The sequence below is a fragment of the Bufo bufo genome, chromosome 5, assembly GCF_905171765.1.
Source record: "Bufo bufo chromosome 5, aBufBuf1.1, whole genome shotgun sequence".
Lineage (NCBI taxonomy): Eukaryota > Metazoa > Chordata > Amphibia > Anura > Bufonidae > Bufo > Bufo bufo.
The window spans coordinates 210,602,666-210,624,116 of record NC_053393.1 but is presented as its reverse complement, the minus strand read 5'-3'; the positions used below and the strand labels follow the sequence as shown (position 1 = coordinate 210,624,116).

Genomic DNA, 21,451 nt, shown 5'->3' with positions numbered 1-21,451 from the left:
ACACTAGGGTCAGCCCACTGATGGTCATATTTGGAGCTCTCTGAATATAGACAAATCTATTTATATTACAATCCTTGCAGGCTGTGGTTTCACTAATTTTACTTCTTTGAGATTGCTTCCTACCACTGGGCACCACCTCCACCAGGGTGCAAATCGGAGACTCTCTACAATACTTACAGAGTACTAATCTTCCAAAGCCTGCAGCAATTGAGATGATACAATGCTGCTCGCTAACTCCGTCCTCCCCGCCTCTGGATGATGACTGGCAGGTTTGTTTCCCTTTGAGCCATCTTGAGATAAAGCTTATAGTGCAATGTTCCCAGGAAAAAAGTTGTTAAATAACTGTCACAGCCAACCTGTAGGAGGCAGTAGAAACAGGACGGTTTCTACCTCCTTCAGGGGAGCTATTTTGAGGTAATGGTGTAGAATCCTTGTCAGGAACCAGGCAACCATTTTCATAATGTAGTAAGCTTGCTAATCTACTTTATGTCTGTGTTTAGGTCTATCTTATGTATTATGACTATACAAATATTTCTTTTGTGGTCCCCATACAATTATATTAAAAATAAACCTGATATATTCGATTAACACTTGTCACACATTCTACTGGGGAGAAGTTGTATGATGTAGTCTGATATGATGTGGAGATGGTATTATAATAATTCAATGTTTCATTGTAGTTAGTGGAACCTATTACTCCCAGTGGTGAAGCTCCAAACCAAGCACTTCTTCGAATCTTGAAAGAAACTGAATTCAAGAAGATAAAGGTCCTTGGGTCAGGAGCATTTGGGACTGTATATCAGGTATGATGTGAGGGAATGATCATTTATCTTTATTTTATTTTCAGTTTATATATAGCGGTGTAGAGATGTAGGTAGGCTTTCCCGCACCCAGGGCAAGGATTCAGAATTTGACACCCAACTCTATTAGTTCAGAAATAGGGACAACATGAGCGACTCAGCAACTTTTGTATACTAAGTCACGCCTCTAACTCTGCTCAGTGCATAACTATAATCAACCAGTCCCACCCAGTCCCCTTAGGCTTATGGGTGAATAACTTAAAAACATAACTTTTAATAATTTAGGAGTAAAATTTGTTGCAAGACTCTTTTTTGCAATTATTTAGTGGCAAGTGCATGACGGGGGTTTTTGACTCCGGCCCCGACACATTTACCATCTTTTACACCTGAAAACAGACGTAAAAGAGGAATACAGGGACCTGAGTAGTTTTTAACTCCAGGCACACAGACTGCTGGAGGTGTGCCTAATTTATAAATTAGGTTAATCCTCCAGCAGTGCAGAACAAAGATCGGCATTAAAAGCTGGTCTTTGTAAATTACCCCAATATGTACACCTGGTAAAATCTATCATAGGGTACACAGCAGTACCCAGTACACCCTGCGATAAATCGAAGAACCAACTGGTCATACCACATCCAGGGTTACACTGGCATGTTGGTGTGATGTCTGCTGGAACCAAAACAAGGTTTCTGTGGGGATAAAGCAAACAAGAAGAACCACATAAACAAGGGATGGTGACTGTCCCTGGGAAATCCCCAGCAGGGGACGCTGTGCTGGCCCTGTAAGACCTAGCCACCCTAATACTAATTAATCTAGGGCATTGCTTTACCCTTAGTACTACCACACAGTAGTTATGTCCACACTGTGCCCCCTCAAACTAGTAATGCCCACACTGTGTCCCCTCACATTTCTAATGCTCACATTGTGCCCTCTCACAGTACTGTACTAATACCCACATTGTGCCCTGCCACAGTACTGATGCCCACATTGTTCCGCCTCCCAGTAGTAATATCCACATTGTGTCCCCTCACAGTGGTAATATCCACATTGTGTCCCCTCACAGTGGTAATATCCACATTGTGCCCCTTCACAGTAGTAATATCCACATTGTGCCCCCCCCCTCAAAATAGAAATGCCCAAATTGTGCCCCTCACTGTAGTTAGCCCACATTATGCTCCCTCTCTGTACACATTATGCTCCCCCCCCATAGTAGTTATGCCCCTCACAGTTATGTCCACCTTGTAGAGCGGCAGTAAGGCCCACATTATGGCTATTGTTCCCCATCCAGCTCCATTAATAAAGTAAATAAATAATAATAAAATACTTACTTGTTTCTCACTTCCTTTCTGGGATTCACGTCTCCACCTATCCCTTGGTTGAACTTGATGGACTTATGTATTTTTTCAGCCATATTAACTATGTAACTATGCACAACCTCAGCAGTCCCCAGCAGAAGCAGCATGACGTGGTAACACACATCGCGCTGCTGTCTGTGTAGGAGGAGTCTGATTCCCGGGCCTGTACCGCTTCTCCCACACAGCCCAGTATTGCAATGTGTGGCCTGCTGGGGTGCGGCGCAGCTCAGCGGAACAGTGAAGCAGGGAGCAGATGGCTCCCTGCTTCACCATGTAAATGAACTGCCTTGGTGCACCCTCAACATTCTGCGCATGTGCCCTGCTCACCCTCCCTTGCTGTGCCCGTGATATAATAATTCAATAAATACTACAGTACTTGGCTATCTATGGCAGTCCAACAGACAATGAATTGAACTTCTGCATGCATGCTTGACCTGCCGCTCCATTTATTTGAGCGCATAGGTCCCTCAGTCTCTCAAACGTTGAAGGTCCAGCAGTTGGATCCTCGCTAATCAAATGCTCATCCCCTATTCTGTAAATAGGAGATAAGTTGATATCTTAATGCAACTTGGCATCTGTTGGCAGTCATAAGCAGATGTGTGTAGTTGCAGAACAGCCAAAACAAATACAAAACATATATGGGATGTACATGTTGCAATATTTTGGATTTTCATTTTTATCCATAGGTTCATTTGGATCCTCTCCTCTAGTCATGATTAATAATGGATTGATAGATCTTATTTAATAATGGATTGATAAATCTTACTAGTCCTTACAGTGACCATTGTCCTTGGTCCAGTGGCCAATGTCCAGTGTCTTAGTAGACAACTGCCCTAGTACACAAGTGACTGTTCATTGTGGAGGTGTGAAAACAAGGAACCTGGAAATGTTAAATATTCCAAGAAGGAAAACCTGAAAACCTATGATTAATACAGTATAAGTATATACATACTTAACAATTGTGTTTTTCACTAATGTATTTAATCTCTGTAATTAGGGTCTTTGGATTCCAGAAGGTGAGGGCATCAAAATTCCTGTTGCTATCAAAGAGTTACGTGAGGCCACATCACCTAAAGCCAACAAGGAAATTTTAGATGTGAGTATCAGTTTACCAATGGATTAAAATTATTTTGTCATCCTCCAAATACAGTATTACATTTGTACCACTTTTTAAATGTGTTAGTCTCCATAGCTTGCTAAGGTTTGCTTTAAATTCTGTGCATGGCATTCAACACTAGCTGGTATCATTGGTGGTAAGGCTAGGTGTTACATGAACTCTTTCCAAATAGCTATTCATTAAAACTGAGCTCATGTAGAATCTGGTCTGGTGACAAATGAAACAACTATTATGTAGATCTTGGTAACCACAATTCCCCTGGGCTGTTATTTTTTTATTTTATTTTTAACGAATGGTATTTTTTAGCAGATTGGGACAAAATACCAGGCATAGTTTTATTAGATCACAATGTACCTTCATCATCTCCAAGGTAAACAAATGGGAAACAAAACTCTGTTTCTTCTCGTTTCTGGAAATCTGCATAGGTTGGAGAAGTTGCAAACATTATGTTTCGAGTGGAAGACTTGATGGCATCACTCCATGTAAGATGTAACCGTGATACACAATTACATGGAGAAAGAAAGCCCCTTTGTTTAGTCAGTATATTCAGCTTGGCGGACACTCTAAGGGGTGTCAGGGCATCCTGGATGTTGTTCTACAATAGATAAAGAGCTGTAGACTGTAGATCGGTGCAATGGTAATATAATACGTACTGTAATGTTATTTAAATTAAAATTGCATATGTGCTTAACTAATAAGGTAAAATATCTAGTTCCTAATAGTACAATCCCTGTCCTGCTAATGTTTATGGACATCATAGAGAGAGAGAGAGACATCAGTTAAAAAAGGCAGCACTGCACTCTTAGGTACAGTGTATATGTTTCGGTCCTAACCTGGTGGACCTTCCTCAGAAGATGACTAAAATGGAAGTTTGCTGCTGTAGAAAGGCAATTGTGCAAATCTGTGAGAGCCTGGAGAGACTCCTCCTCTATCCAAGTGAGGGACCACTGCAAAGAGGAAATCCAAGTCTTGAGGACTCAGCGACCATATATTATATGGTCCTTCATGTAATTTTATTTGCTTTGATGCCTGCAGCTTCCCCCTGCAATGACGACTAATTGCCTGGGCTGAATATTGAAAGTGATTTTTCCTAATGGGGTAAAAAAATTTTTTGAAGATTGCTCCTTTAAAACGATAGCATATTAGTATATATTATTTTTGTAGTAGAACTCTGCGTTGTGCCACTCCTCTCATGGAAAAATTTAATAAATAGACAATTTCCCCCATTGATAAGTGTGCTTACTCACTCTGATAGTGTCCATTAAGTGCTCACAGGATCAGACTTTGTAAGGACACACAGTATTAAAAGTGGATTGGTAACACCCAGTTGTCAATTTAGTTATCTATGTCCGGGAGGCTGAACAAGGGAGCAACAGAATGCAGATTTCTAAGAAAGGGTGCTGCAGAATTGTTATTTCATGGGGTATACTATAATTGCTAAAACAGACATGTCTGTGACGTGCCATTCTAGCACATGTGACTGCTGAGGCCAGTGATTGGCTGCAGTGGTTGCAGACTTATGGGACCAAGCCATTTCCGGTGCAACCAGGAATGGGGCAGTAATGTGGGAACAGCAGGGCTGCAGACAGGAGTTTTGGGTTCTTTTTTAAGTAGGCATCTTTTTCAACCATTAGGGTTGTTGGTTTCTAGGTTGGACAACCCCTACAAAAGCCTGATATCTTGATGCTGTTGGAATGAATACTTCTAAAAATAAAACTCTAAGGGTCCATTCACACGTCCGCAATTCTGTTCCGTATTTTTCTATGGGTTCCGCAATTCCTTTCCCGAAAAAAATAGAACATGTCCTATTCTTGTCCGCAATTGTCGGCGATGTGCGGTCCCCAAAAAGCGGAACGCACATTGCCAGTGTCCATGTTTTGCGGATGCGTGTATCCACAAAACACACACAGACATGTGAATGGACCCTTAAAGCGATATTCCCATCACATACAATGGGGGAATATCGCTAAGATATGCCCCCATTGTCCGATAGGTGCGGGTCCCACCTCTGGGACCCTCTGGGAGAGCTGTGGCTGGAGGACCCCGGATTTCCCGTGGGTCCATCAACCACCAAGTGCTGCTCCCCGCTGCTCTTATAGAAGTGAATGGGAGCGCACTGCGCACGCACGGCCCCTGCTCCCATCTATTTCTATGGGGCAGACAGAAATAGCCGAGCCAGCGCTCGGCTATTTTTGGTGGCCCCATAGAAATGAATGGAGGGTGGCTGCACATGCGCAGTGCACCCTCTGTTCCTTTCCCCGCTCCGTTCTTATTGTAGGTGTGGGTCCCAGAGGTGGGACCCGCATCAATCAGACAATGGGGCATATCCGATCGATATGCTCCCATTGTGTATCATGGTAAAACCCCTTCAAAGAAAGGACTAGAATGAAGAGCCACTACAAAGAGCACCTCTCAACAAAGGATCCAGCATGTCTACACATTACATGGACAGACCATTGAATTCAGCAGACACCAAATTGTACCAGTTATAAACTTTTACCATCTATTTTACTTATATGTAAAGTACATTTCTCTTCAAATGCATCTGGCTTTAATACACTTCCCTTCCAAATAATACTCTTTTCTTGAGAGCCCACCAGCATTTCCTGTATTTACCAAGAGCTCAGCACTGACACATGGTTGGAACATCTGCCAACAACCTAAAGCTGCCTACCCTGTTTTCAAGAGAGTAGAACAAAATGTGAATGGCAAGTGTTCTTGTCATGTGTGCCAGGATCTTGCAAGCCTTAAGGGTATAACCACTTGAGCGAAACTACATGTTGGAAAGAATTCAACAGCTTTTGCCATGTAATCCAATGCAGAAATCCAAGAGTGACCCTTGTATTTCTGGCATTGATGGATCTAACTGTGGATTAGCCCTGAACAGTTTTCACTGAGATATCACACAGATTCTGCATTAAGAGATGACATTTCACTTCTTGATGCCCATTTGAAATCCGCAGTGAAAAAATTGTGGCCTAAGACCCTTTACCACTGCATGGAACCGGTTTAACTGTACCCAAATACCTGCCCGGTTTTGAATACTAGGTGAAAATTGCAGATACAGTTGTACTTTTTTTTGGTAACATCTGAAGTTCCAAATGACTCGAGCTGGTTCTACCTATAAAGTAGTTACCTAGTAATTGGTCCAAGAGAATCATCACTATACTGCTACCAACTATATTGAGGGCTTACCATGACTTCAGTCGGAAAAAAAAAAACTGGTACCAAAAAAAATGAAGGGAGTGACAAAAGCTGTGAGCTGACAATGTAAACTAAACCACTGAGTCATTCCAAAAATGTCTTTATGAAGAAATGATCAATTATCATCAAATTCTGGTATACGGTATAACACCAACAAATCAGTTGTTAGCATTTGAGTAAGTAAAAGATAAAAACCCAGTGATTCATCTGATTAGTTTCTCTGGACAATATTATTATTTTACTCTAGTTTTCTTAAAAGGTTTGTCCAACCTAATAGTAAAATTAATGGGTGTGTAAAATAAAATAAAGTCACAAATTTTTGAAAGTCCTGGCATTCTAGCACCACTGTTCTCGTCTATGCTGGACTGAAAGTGATGATGTACCATTCCCAATCTCATGACCTCTGCACACAATCACTGACCTCAGCAGTCACGTGTGCAAGTGGGTATATCACTACAGAGGCTTAGTGGTCACGTGCCATTCTTGCACACGCAACCATTGAGGCCAGTGATTGGCTGCAATGGTCACATGAATGGGAAATCACATCCAGACTGATGGGGACTGGAGCAGTACTGCTGGAATGACGGGACTTTCAAAAGGTGAGTAAACATTTATTTTTTTATTTTTTACACACCCCTTCTACTTAAATATTATTTTCTTATAAATATATTCCCAAATACCTTTTGTTAGTTATAATGGCTCGTTTTGTCTAGGAAGCAATCATCGGGGGAAATAAAATGGCCGCCGTCCTGTTAGTACAGACAGAACCTGTCCTAATCAGCAGGACAAGTTACTTCATAAAACTGAGCTTAAGAGCTGCCTCATCCTCCTCTCTGCTGTACTTGTCAGAGACTATGATTAGTGTTGAGCGAAGTCGCTTCGGTCAAAACTTAGTTTGAATGCTGTAAGGAGATCCGTCTCTGTGCATTATTCAAATGTATGGGCTCCGCCAACATGAAATTAATTATCCCCGAAAGTGATTGATACTTCTTTTAATAACTTTGGACATCGATTATTTAACTTGAAAACAATTTTAAAACTGGGATCTAAAGTTGGCTTTAGTACCTAGGTACCAGTAGGTACCAAAGCTAACTTCAGATCCCAGTTTTAAAATTGCAGAGCAGATAGGAGGATGAGGCAGCTCTTTAGCTCAGTGTTGTGAAGTAACTTGTCCTCCTGGATTAGGACAGATTTTGTGTGTACTACAGACGGTGGTCATTTTATTTCCCCTGATGATTGCTTCCTAGACCAAACGAGCCATTATTTAGGAATATATTTATAGTAACGTAATATTTAAGTAACATAGTATATAAGGCCGAAAAAAGACATTTGTTCATCCTCTTCAGCCTGTTATCCTGCAAGTTGATCCAGAGGAAGGCAAAAAAAACTGTGAGGTACAAGCCCATTTTCCCCACTTAAGGGGGGAAAAATTCCTTTCCGACTCCAATAAGGCAATCAGAAGTATTTTCGTTGTCTTAATTCCCGGAGAACCCCTTTAATTACTTTATGTTAATCTTACTTTAAAGCGCTTTTCTGGGAGTACAATAATGATGACTTATCCTGATGATAGGTCATCAGTATCTGTTTGGTGGGGGGTCTGACTGCCGGAACCCCCACCAATCAGCTATTTGAAGAAGGCCAGTGAGCACTGTGGCCTCCCCAGAGTTTACCAAGCACAATGCCATAAATTGTATAGTATAGTATAGTGGCTGTGCTTAGTCGCTTCACTTGAATAGAATTGAGCAGTACTGGCCACATGATTGATGAATATGACGTTCCTGGCCTAGGAAGAGGCCACAGCATTCACCAGAACAACCACTCTTTAAACATTGGATTGGTGGGGGTTCTGGGAGTTGGACACCCACCGATCAGATATTGATGGCCTATCTTGAGGACGTGTCTGGCAACAGTTTTCTACCGTCTCCATATAGAGTATACATGGACACCTGATCATGTGTATGTGGGGGACGTTCGGTTCAAAGCTTTCTAATCTATATAGTTGGGTTATGTTTTCTGGTAATCATCTGTGCAGGCTTTATGACCACCTAGAACTCTGTTCTAAAAGAGTTAATTTGGAAGTCTGCCCTGGCAATTTGTAATGGTTCAAATGTAATCAATAGACGTCTGCAAAGTTTCAAGTGTTTTGGGCAGGTTTTATACAGCTTTACATGTATTTCCCGGCATCTGTACCCCCTAGGCTCCTACAATAGCTGTTGAAACAGCAAAACTTGAAGTACACTTTTTGCAAGCATGTCTTTGCCAGCTTATGTTGGCTATAAAATGAGTCTACTAACGCCTGAGTTAGAGCCGCAGGAAATAGACTTCTATTTTATTGGGACAGGAAACTTTTTCTGTTTCTAAAATAACAGGTTTATGGAAGATTTTCTTTCAGGGTTATTGTTCAGCTTTTGTACAGAAAGTAAGTCAGTCAGATGTTATCGATTGTAGTCCATAGACCTATAGATGGAACTACCATAATATGTGGAAAAAGAGATTTATGGAGAAATTGGAAAGCTACAGATAACTGGAATCCAGAAATGGTGCTGCTTCAGCAAGGCATAGTTGCTGGCGATCATTTTTGTTTAAAGTTGTATGGGCTGGATTTTTTTGGACTGGGAGACAGGTTGGTAGTCGGAGTCTTCCAGTCCACACCCCTAATCCATTACACGTTCCCTGGCCCCAGGTAAGGCCAGCTGGGTTAAACAAGGAGGGATAAATTAACCCTCAGTGTATGAGTCTGGGGAAGGAAGTGACCCTACAGAGAGGGAAGCCTGAGAGGCTTGTGTGGTCACAGCCAGGTGGGCAGCTAGAACGTGCGGCTTAGAGAAGTTGGACCTCTCCCCATGACTTATTTTTGGTGAGCTGACCTGCTAAGGGTTGGAGTCTGAGACCCTGTGGGTAAACTGCGCTTTAGAGGTGAGTCAGGGAGAAGACCTCTGTATTAGCTAGGGCCCAGACAGGCAGGTGTTTATTTTGGTTTGGATTTATGTGTGTGCTGGTGCTAAAGTGCCAAAATAAAGCACCATTTGGACTTGAACGCCGTTCTCAGAGGAGAAGTCTGTAATTGCGACCCTCTGTGAGAGAGCTATCCCTTACAATTTATATATATATATATATATATATACTAACATGTGGAGAACTAATATAAGAATAGGTTACAGAAGAAATGAACTTGAGTCCATTGACTACAAAGTATCGTACTATGATCTGATAACACATCTCTGTGAGGAATATGGATTAATATTTACTGTCATCCATGTCCCCACACCAGCCATCAGCTGTCAGATAGCAGAGATAGTGAGCTCCACAGGGGGGCCTTGCTTCAAAGCCAGCATATGGCAGAGAACCTCTAGCAGTCCACTAGTGTTTACAACTTTTCACACTTCCATCCGGTCAGCCAGGAACCAAGATGATGTGACAGGAAGAATCTCTCAGCAGGAGGTCTAGTCCATTCCCCAGTTCAATCAAATCTAGCAGACAGCATGGAACCGGCGATTTATAAGGAATTATGAATCGCCAGGCCATCACAGGCACAAACCGGATACATATTTGTGTCCCTGTGGCCTCGATAAACAGGCCCATGGTCTTAGTGTGGTGGTGGGAGGCAAGGGAAGGGAGATATACATATATCCCCACAGAAACCAAATAACCGTACCATGCTTGGACTTTACTGGTACCCGGAACCATCTCCCTGTGACCTAGTCTGGAGCTATGAACTCTAAAGGGTTTTGTGGGTCATTTGCTGCCAGTCCAGGAGAGGGGGGGGGTGGACCCCTCCCAGAGGCTGGGAGGGGCCGGCTACAGGTTAAAAGGCTTGTGCCAGCAAGGGGGCGGGTCTTTCTCCGAAGGAGGGTCACATCGTGCCATGTGTTTAGAGGGACCTGCAACCAGCTGACATCACTGCCCTCCATGTGACTACAGCAAAGGACTAATCATAACCCAAACGAACATTCATCTACCCGGTTACTGATTTGTATTCTGTGTTATCCTGTTCGTACCATATTACCTGTATTTGTAACCTCAGACCACTGTATATATTCCTTGTGTATATTGTGTTATCTAGTGTGCCCTTAAGGCGATTAAATATATCATTTAATCTTGTGCTGTCTTGTATCTCGATCACGAATCCCCACGTCCGTGTTTCGGCCTAGTCATAAGCTACCGCGGGTTGGTTTTGTCACCCTATATAATCCCGTTAGCGGACCGGACTTATATCAAACAAGAAGCTGGTGGCAGATTTCCCGCGCTGAGGAAGCTCTGTTTCACTGGGGCTTGTTGCCTCTCTGTGCCCTTGTGTACAGGAGGAGTCGGTGTAATCTGTACCAAGCTGGCGTAACGTCACATCTTGGTAACCAGTGACCAGACCGTATCTCGTGAGCTCAACGTAGTCGACGTCTGACATCAGTTGGGGCACGAGGGGTACGGTATTCGTCACAATCTGCTATTGCTATGATATACTAATAATGTTAATTATATGGAATTTCGCACAATAATTGTGGTAGCTACAGTAAATTGCACACGTGTTCCTAAGAGCAGCAGCACACATACCTTGTTGTACACACAGAAGCAAGAGTTGGAAGATGTTTCTTAGGAATGTATCCTGGTGCCAGCCCTGCCTGGAGCTTCACAGATGTCTGTGTGTTATGCAAACAATTCATGACTGCAGGACAAGTGCCAAGAGATCCGTGGCACCACATTCACAATTAGGATTGCACTCTGATAGCATCACGTAAATATGTTAAATAGTTCAACCTATGTTTCAGTCACCAGATATATTCCACTATTTCATCGAAACCTAAGTGCAACCCTCTATAGATAGGATTAACTAACTGTATGAAAAAACAAAAAGGAGATCAGTTAATGAGATGTCACATAAGTGGGATAGTCCATTTGGCTGCTTGTCATCAATATAGGATGCCCAAACCATCAATCTTGAGGGTTCTGTGATATGGTAGTTTTATGTTTTTAACTGTTTGGTGCATCTTCTTTTTAGGAAGCGTATGTTATGGCCAGTGTGGATAATCCTCATGTGTGCCGTTTGCTGGGAATTTGCCTAACCTCCACTGTCCAGTTGATCACACAGCTCATGCCTTACGGCTGTCTTCTTGACTATGTTCGTGAACATAAAGACAATATTGGCTCAAGACATCTTCTCAACTGGTGTGTGCAGATTGCTAAGGTAAAGTCAATCTTAACCAGTTTTTCTGTATCAAAGGAAGTTTGCATGGGCGAGTGTTTGCTGCTCCACTCGCTATGTGTCTGTCTGTCTGGGGTGTGCATATGTGAACAGGAGCTAAGTTCAGTGTATCTCACCCCAGGTTCAGCACTGCAGTTGCTGTCCAGCTGCTGACTAACTAGCTTATCCGCTCCCCTATAAACACCTGCTTGTCTCTCTTACTCCTTGCCTCATCAATACAGGTACTGCTAGGTTCTGCTAGTCTGTTTTACTTCTGAGCTGTCTGAGCTATAATCTGTTTACCTGTCGATATACTGACAGTTGCCTTCCTGGACTTTGACCTCAGCCTGTTCCTGACTACGCATTAGCCTGATTTCTCTGGGACTGCGCTCTGGTGGCCCTGATGCCCTGTACGGTAGCACTCAATATTCACAGATCCTGCAGGCTATTCCTGGCTGGAACAGACTGCCGGATCTGCTTACAGCAAATGTGAAACAGCCCTTAACTTGTTGAGAGGACTTTGTCAGGTTTGGAGGTACTGGTTCTCTTTATGGAGAGCGCCCGCCTGGTAGGCATAAGGATTATTATAGACCAAGCAATGCTCCTCTGGGAAAAAGGTATGCAAATTACCTCTCTTTTCAAAAAGAAAAGAAAGCTGAGCTTTAAATGCCACTAGATATAAGGGAGATATCCTATTAGTCAATGCTTAACCTTTTAAACAGGCTTTGTGACATAACTTGGATTATAGCTAAGCCAGAACCTCATCTGCAAACAGTTGTAGTAAATTAGGTGTTAATTTCTGAGATGTCTACACTACAATCTAGCCACAGTTCTGATACCCTAGGACCAACTAGGTTATCTCTAACTCTTTTAATTCTTTCTTTTTATCTCACTAGGGAATGAGTTATCTTGAAGATCGACGATTAGTCCACAGAGATTTAGCTGCCCGCAATGTCCTTGTAAAGACACCAAACCATGTTAGAATTACAGATTTTGGGTTGGCCAAGCTTTTGGGGGCAGATGAAAAGGAATATCATGCAGAAGGTGGAAAGGTGAGATGGAAGAAGTATAGCTGCCATGATTACTGTGCCATAAAACACTGGCTGATCAGTTGTGACATATATCTAATTACATTAAAGGGGTTGACCACTTTCTCTCTGTTGTTGATCAGTGTGTTTGTAAGATGACTATATGGCACTTACTAATATAGTCTTTGTTGATATTCTGCACCATTTTCTATATTTCATAAGTTTCCCTTGTTAGTCAAGTCTGTTATGCTGTCCACATAGACGTCCTGTCCATAACATGGCTTTTGATGGAGGCATGTGACCAGGCAAATCACTCAGCCTCCTCTATTAAAGCTCACTGCACCTGCAATAAAACTCTTACCATTACAAGTGCAGATTGCAGATGTGGTGTCTTTGGAGAAGGCTGAGTGATGTGTCTCGAGTTATTTTTGCCTAGTCACATGACCCTCCATCAGCGGCCATATTATGGACAAATCTTCTGTGTAGACAGCACAGAAGGTTTACCCAAGAAGGGGACATGACATATGAAATGCAGCAAATGGCACAGAATATCAACAAAGGCAATATTAGTAAGTGGCATGTAGTCATTCTACACATTGGTACAAAAAGTGGCCAACCCCTTTAAATTTCAATGAACTCTTTAAACAGCTTATCCTGGAAAATAGTTTGAGGTCATAAAATTGAAGTTTTATGTCAATAAAACCAGAACATGAAATACTACAGTAAACCACAGTGTATATCTAACTCCTACTTTCAAAGATGTCCACAAAGCTAAAGTTGGTCATACATTATGAGATGATAATTTTTTGGTGAGCATTTGTTTGTCTGACTACTACATATATCCAGTTGTCCACCAATCTCACAAATATGGAGAAAGCAGAACAAGTCACTGTCCAACCCCTCCAGCAGTGGCTTACCTTTAGCAAAACAAAAGAGCAGGGTTGTTGAAATCCAACATGTCCAAACTTTGTTTCCAGTAACAAGTGCCATTGAGGCACAATCAGGAGACCTCCATACACTTTAGTTTGTTAGCAAGATCAGCTGCCATTAATATTGGCTGGTTCTTTCCACTTAAGAGGGTGCAGTTACTCATTTTATTAATGACAAAATTATACATTTGTTAAGGAGTCAGATGTTCTTTTTTGACCCTTTAGATCTGCCAGTAACACTTAAGACCTCAGAAATGTCAAGTTTTAAGTGATTTTATTCCTTGACTTGCACCTAATGTAAAAAGCTTTGAATATTAGGCATTCACCTAGCGTTATATACAGCATGTACAGTATCAACCCTATTAAACCAGGCATACGCTCTGATATGGTTGATAATGATGACCAGAATGAGCCCCTTCTCTCTGCAGTCAGTATTACCAATGCAGAGAAATTCTTATCTTTAATTATATGTAGATGAAGTGCTGAGAGCACGGCAGGCCTGCCTTAGCCCCTCGGAGCACCACTTCACCTCCACCATCTCCCAGTTGCCACTCCCCCTCCCAGTCAGAATTATAAGGCCAAGCATCAGAGCAGTGAGGATGCCTCACCCTTAAATCTCACTGGGTGGAGGAGTGGCAGCAGAGATGGATGTGAAGCGGTGCTCCGAGGGGCTTGGTCAGCCTCTCAGTGCTCTGAGTGCCTCATTTGCATACAGCAAAAAATAAAAGTGTATCTGCATCGGTAATACTCATTTTAGTCACCATCCTCAAACATACCAGGCTTGGTTTAATAGGGTTGATCGTGGTTGACAGATGTTCTTTTTGTCACATTAGCTTAGAAGTTGAAAATTTGTGTTTTATCCTTTAGGTCCCAATTAAATGGATGGCACTGGAGTCCATTTTGCACAGAATATATACCCATCAAAGTGACGTGTGGAGCTACGGTGAGTTTGCTTCATTGTATACAGACACTTATCATTGGCATATTTAATTCAAATATAAGACTTATAGTTCAAATTTGTTTTCAGGCGTCACAGTATGGGAGCTTATGACTTTCGGGTCTAAACCATATGATGGAATTCCAGCCAGTGAAATTTCAACAATTCTAGAAAAAGGAGAGCGTCTTCCTCAGCCTCCCATATGCACTATTGATGTGTACATGATTATGGTGAAATGTAAGAAAATCTGCTTTTTATTTACGTTAATATTTTCTTGATGTTGGTAGCAATGTTATTGAGCTGTTTTGGCTGTGATTTTATGACGTCTGAGTTATAATCTACTCTTTAATGTATTGTATATATCATGCAGTATAAACACTCTATTAGTCATCTGTAATATACTGCAGCTATATAAAACTAGATTATGGTCAGGCATCTTCTGAGTAAACATTTTTAAACCCCAGAAATGTCTCAGCATGAATACATTTTTGTTAACTAGTTGATTTCTTGAACTGAGGATGAGTAGATCTCGGCAATCCATTTGTATTTAATAGACGCTACAATAAAAAAGTGATGTATTGTGCTGTCATACAATGAGGGAGATTTATCAAAACTGGTGTAAAGGAAAACTGGAAAAATCTGATTTCACCTTCCATTTTTCAGAGTTCCTTTGGAAAATGAAAGGCAGAATTTAATTGGTTGCTATGGGCAATTAAGCCACTTTTCCTTTACACAAGTTTTGATAAATCTTCCCCAATGTTTCCGCTGCATACCCATCATTTCTAAAAGAGAAGCATTGTTTTAGTAAGATGTGTTTTTGGTTTTACTATATGTAGGTTGGATGATAGACGCTGAAAGTCGTCCAAAATTCCGTGAGTTAAGCGCAGAATTTAGTAAGATGGCTCGTGACCCGACACGCTACCTTGTCATACAGGTAAGAACTCTGAATAGTATTGATTGGTATCAAGAAAGTCTTTTCTTAGTACAACATCACGAGAGTCTTCTGTAGAGATCCAGTTGTAACTTAATGGACAAAGAGTTTTTGGCTGCCACACAGATGCCTCGGTACTGTACTGCCCTGCATGCCACCTGCAAGATGTTAGTAGTAAAGATAAGGCCCAGGCCACACTGGCATCATGTTTTTTCAGCCAGGGCATAGGCGTGCCAAACCTCCCTTGACAGAAAGGAACTAATGCAAGTGTGAACATGGCTAATACTGTGTCAAATGATTATAAATAATATAATATGACAATGTAATATTTTTGTAGGGAGATGATAGAATGAATTTACCCAGCCCCCCTGCCTCTAAGATCTACCAGACTTTGAATGATGAGATGGGAGATATTGTTGATGCTGAAGAATATTTGATTCCGCATCAAGGATTTTTTACCAGCCCCCAAACATCTCGAACGCCGCTCCTGAGTACAATGGTACGGTTATATTTATTTTATGAATTTAGACAAAGTCCGTGGTATGTAGTATATGAGTCTTGAATAATGTTTGTACTATTATTTTTAGAGTTCAACAAGCAACAATTCACCCATCATATGCATTACTCGAAATGGGGTAAGTCTATATGTGCTGAACATACTGCCAATGATTGGAAGTGGAAATAAATCAGTGTCTATCAACTTACTGTATCATGGTTACTGGAAGATTATCTGCCGGTGTAAGTGGTGCCTTTATTCTAGATGAGATTGAAACTGCTGGGTCCCTGTCTAAAAGCTCTACTTGGGCCCATGATAATTTCATGATGTACAGGATCTGTGTGTAGAATGATAATAACTGTGTGTTTTGCTCCATCTGGCTTCATAGTTCAAATATAGTTCAAATATACATACATATTTGGGGTCATTTATCAAACTGGTGTAAAGTAGAACTGGCTTAGTTGTCCATAGCATCCAATCAGATTCCACCTTTCATATTCCAAAGGAGCTGTAAACAATGAAAGGAGGGAACTGATTGGTTGCTATGGACAACTAAGCCAGTTCTACTTTACACCAGTTTGATAAATGACCCCATTTGTGCCTTTGAACCAACCAATTATGGTGCTGACATGTTAATTTTGTGGGAGCCTTCAGCCTCATTTATTTGCAGTGACCAGATGTAATGCTTACTTTAAACTTCTAGTTTGCCTTTCTACTTACTTCACACAGGATCTGCCACTCAGAGAAGACAGCTTCATCCAGAGATATAGCACCGACCCAACAGTCATTTTGAATGACAGCATTGACGAAGAATTCCATCCTATTCCAGGTAGGTAACAGTGTACTAGATAGATAGATAGATAGATAGATAGATAGATAGATAGATAGATAGATAGATAGATAGATAGATATTAGATAAAATAAGGAAAGCTGCAGCACTTCCAATGTGATGAAAGAAAAATGAAGTCCTTTATTCACCCATGCACACATTTTTCTTTCATCACATTGGAAGTGCTGCAGCTTTCCTTATTTTATTTATTTGGACGGTTGGTTGCGTCTGTACTGCCGACACTCCAGACTGAAGTACGGTTAGTGTTGCCTTGGATTTTTTCTCTTTTAGATATTAGATAGATAGATTAATAGACTTTTGGAAAATGAGGAAGCAGCACACTGTAGATAGAAGGGTGCACAACCGGCCAGTGTGGACCAGCACCTGGGTCCAGTAAAATGGAAAGGAAAAAAAGCCAGCAGCACTCCAGATAATTGAAGAAAACGTGTGGTTTATTGACCCAAAAATGAAGCGAAGTTTCAACAGCTCATTGCTGTCTTTATCAACCCTTGATAAAGACAGCAATGAGCTGTTGAAACGTCGCTTCATTTTTGGGTCAATAAACCACACGTTTTCTTCAATTATCTGGAGTGCTGCTGGCTTTTTTTCCTTTCCTAGATAGATTAATAGATAGATAATAGATATTAGATAGACATTAGATAGATTGGTAATAAATATTAGATAGATAGATAGATAGATAGATAAATAGATCTGAGATAGATAGAAAGATAGATAGATATGAGAGAGATAGATATTAGATAGATAGATATGGGAGATAGATATATAGATATTAGATAGATAGATAGATTAATAGATATTAGATAGATAGATAATAAATATTAGATAGATATTAGATAGATAATAAATATTAGATAGATAGATATAAGAGAGATAGATTAATAGATAATAGATATTAGATAGATAGGTAATACATATTAGATAGATAGATATTAGATAGATATAAGAGAGATAGATAGATTAATAGATAGATAATAGATATTAGATAGATAGGTAATAAATATTAGATAGATAGATATTAGATAGATATAAGAGAGATAGATAGATAGATAGATAGATAGATAGATAGAGCAACCCCACTAGTCAGTCTTTTATAACATGTCTTATTGACATATTTTGGAAGACTAAGTTATGTAGATGTTGACCAGTTATGATAACATGTAAAGATGCCCTCGTCTAAGCTGCCCATTGCAGCATAAAGTACAAATCAAAGTTCTAAATTAGCGTGCATTGTATTTCAATTAACCGTGAAGAGTCATGTTGTGGGTCTATTATCAGTCCATTACAATCCAACTATAGCAGCATGGATGCTAGTACACCTTGGCCCATTGCACATGTGCTGGATGCCGGATGAACTAGCTTGTAATGACTTCCTTTGGGAAGTTCTTTAAGACCAAGAGTGTCTACATGACTCTGCTTGGGTAATTAACATATACCACTCAATATTTTATAACTTAGGTTTCAAGGGACAGTTTACACAAGGGCGTTTTTACAAGCCTATCTTACCATTAGGTCTAATGCAATGATGGTTGCCGAAAATCTGGTGACACATACCCTTCAACTAATCTCATTAACTATCTCATGAAGACAACCCCTGTCTATATGCGTTACTAGGACATATGCATGTTATGTGGCTCCCCCGTCCATATCTTCATCTAAATGGTTTCTGCAGGGGAAATGCATAGCTGGCCTCTCCAAAATCATAGAACAGATATATATTTTCCATGCACTTGACTCCTGTCAGTGAAGTAATGATACAGTTCTAAAGGGACAGCTTCATACATGTATTATATTACTATACTTCTTCATTCCAGAATATGTCAACGAGACGAATTCAAAGCCACAGATCTCAACCATCGCAAACCCAGTTTACCATAATTTCCTTCCCGGGGACACAAAGCCTTCAAATGGCATTCATAGGAATTCCAATGGGAATGGTGTGAACAATCCAGAATACCTGAACTCAGGTCAGACCTTCGTAAACCACTCAGAAAATGACTATCCTGCCATCTGGGAGCAAAAAATTGGCCAGCAAATAAGCCTGGACAATCCTGACTACCAACAGGACTTTTTCCCAAAAGAAACCAAAATCAATGGATTTAAAATTCCTGCGGCAGAAAATCGTGAATATTTGGCATTGGCACCAAAAAGCGACTATATTGAAGCTTCAGCATGACCACTAGCTGGTTCAAACATTCCTGGCATTCTGCCAACTGGGGCACAGTGAGTTCTCAGAGGACGCTTGTAGACAATGGACCCTAATGAATTGAATGCATATTGCAGTACTTGGGCACTTACACTTGTACATTGAATATATTGGGATCTATAGCTCCCAGTGAATCATCCTCAATGTTCCTCTGTTGTTTTGTTCTGAAAGACAACACCTCTAACACTTTTATATATAAATATATATTGAGAGATTTTTTTTTTAATTTGCAAAAAATGCTTTTTAATTCCTGTGTTTTTATAATGTGTCAAGATATCCTTTCACCTTTTTGTTTTCTGTGTTTTGTCCAAGTTAACTGGTATTTGTGCATAAAAGTCAATATACAGAACCTGTTGTCATTCTAAGCATGAAATCTAGTGTATAAGGTATATTTTAATATTTAGCAGTCTTATGTCGGGGAAAAGAGAGGCTACCGTAAAAAAAAAAAGTACATAATCACAACTAGATGTTTTCCAATGGCATTTCATATGTCTGTGTTTTGGAACTGACTCATTGGATAATATGTATATATTGGAGTATAATAAGTGTAAAATTGTTTAAAATCGGATTCATGTATGGCACTGAATTGCACAGCGATTTTCAAACATAGCAAACCTCATTATCATATGTAAGGCAAAGCGTGACCGATTTACCAGTGGTCGTCAGGGCAGACAACGTAGCATGGTGTACCACATGTTCAGATAGGAGGGCTATCACCACCTTAAATGGGTTTTCCAAGAGTCTGATTGGTGTGGGTCCAACTCCTGGCCCCTCGCAGATCAGCTGTTTGAAGAGGCCATTGAATTCCTGTGAGTGCTACGGCCTCTTTATAGACCAGTGACATCACGTTCATTGGTTACATTGCCTATTCGCAGCTCAGTCCTGTTGAAGTGAATAGGCCAAGCACCACCATTATACAATGTATGGCGCTGTGCTTGGTAAGGTGTGAGGAGGCCACAGTGCTCATGGCCTCTTCAAAAGGCTGATTGCCAGGAATCGGACCCCCACTGATCAGATATTGATGATCTGCACTAAGGGTATGCCATCAATATTGAACTTCAGGAAAACACCTTTGAAAGATTAATTACAGTGTTGCCTGCTGATTTTCTGAGACTTTTTAACTGATGACCTATCCTCTGCTATTTGAGAAGGCACCGAGGCTCACAGTAGCGCAATGGTCTTCTCTCTTATACATTGTACAGCGGCTGTGCTTGATATCGCAGCTTAACCCCACTCACTTGAATGGGGCTGATCTGCAAATAAGCCATGTGACCAAAAAACGTGACGTCACTAGCCTAAGATAAGCTACAAGAAGGCCTTGGCGTTTATAGGACTTCCGCAGCCTACTCAAACAGCTGATTGGTTGGGATCCTGGGTTAAAAAGTCATGGAAGGCATAACTTGTAACTAAGGGGTCCAAATTTGAACTGTAAAACAGGGCCTCCCCGTGTATCATGTACTATTTTAATACTAGTGTTTTCTTATGTGGCAGAGGGGGCTATAGGCACTCAGGTACCAAGGTCCAGGTTGACTGCTACCTCAATACCCCTATAGCTATGGCCCTAGTATACTAGACTGTGTGTAAAGGACTGGGTTAACAAGGGTTATATGAGAATGGAAGAAGAGTTTGATCCTTTTTCAATGAACCATGTCCATGAGCTGTGTCTGGCATGCAGCAGATCTCCATTCAGTTAAAAAGGCCTGAGCTGCAGAGGTAGCAGACCGGGTCCATAAACAAATATATGGTGCTGTTGCAGGAATCTCATACAACCCTTTTAACGACAAGGCTTGTGGGTCAGCCAAATTAAAAGGACAGATTTGCTCCTAATTCTCCCTTGAGGAAGAACTACAAGCACCTCACTCACCACTCAAGATTTGCTCTTGGGACCCAGATGCTTTTGTTGTACAGGTGCCCTCTGTTGTCAAGGTCCTTGAAGATAGTGGTACTTTCTTGTGCTGGTATTTCTTAAAGGCTATGGACATGTTTGGGGCCTTTTTTTTTCAATTATTGCATTGTACTCATTTTGGGTTAAAAATACTTCTTTCAATTGATCTTTATTAAACAATTTAACAGTTTTCTCTGTACAGCTGTCAGTTTCTGTGTATTTGCAGACTATTGCTTTTGCTTTATACTGAGTCCCATCATACACAAGATCTGATGGCTGAGCCTGTAGCCCTTATCTCTGTACTCCTGACAGCTCATAAATATCCATTTTAGCTCAATTCTTATAAAAGTGATTAGAATATGGCTTAAAGGGTTTCTACCACCAGATTTTCACCTATTTAGCTGTCTGACACTAGCGATCTGCTAGTGTCTGCTGTACCTAACCGTGTTAATGTATTACCTTTGTCTGCTGCGGTTAAGCTTAAAAACGTAGTTTTATTGATATGCAAATGAGCCTCTAGGTGCTATGGGGGCGTCTTTT

The 21,451-nt window shown here is 40.9% G+C and overlaps 1 protein-coding gene across 1 annotated transcript in view; it reads left to right on the top strand.

The window, feature by feature from the left end:
• EGFR (epidermal growth factor receptor) overlaps positions 1–20,821 on the top strand; it is a 210,698-nt gene extending 189,877 nt beyond the window's left edge. Inside the window, exons 18-28 of the mRNA XM_040433365.1 lie at positions 681–803; positions 3,153–3,251; positions 11,470–11,655; positions 12,549–12,704; positions 14,477–14,552; positions 14,637–14,783; positions 15,383–15,480; positions 15,815–15,976; positions 16,065–16,112; positions 16,703–16,802; positions 18,635–20,821. Of these exons, the coding sequence (XP_040289299.1) occupies positions 681–803; positions 3,153–3,251; positions 11,470–11,655; positions 12,549–12,704; positions 14,477–14,552; positions 14,637–14,783; positions 15,383–15,480; positions 15,815–15,976; positions 16,065–16,112; positions 16,703–16,802; positions 18,635–18,996 (1,557 nt within the window). The 3' untranslated portion in view covers positions 18,997–20,821. The remainder of the gene's footprint in view (positions 1–680; positions 804–3,152; positions 3,252–11,469; positions 11,656–12,548; positions 12,705–14,476; positions 14,553–14,636; positions 14,784–15,382; positions 15,481–15,814; positions 15,977–16,064; positions 16,113–16,702; positions 16,803–18,634) is intronic.
• Positions 20,822–21,451: the final 630 nt, after the last annotated feature.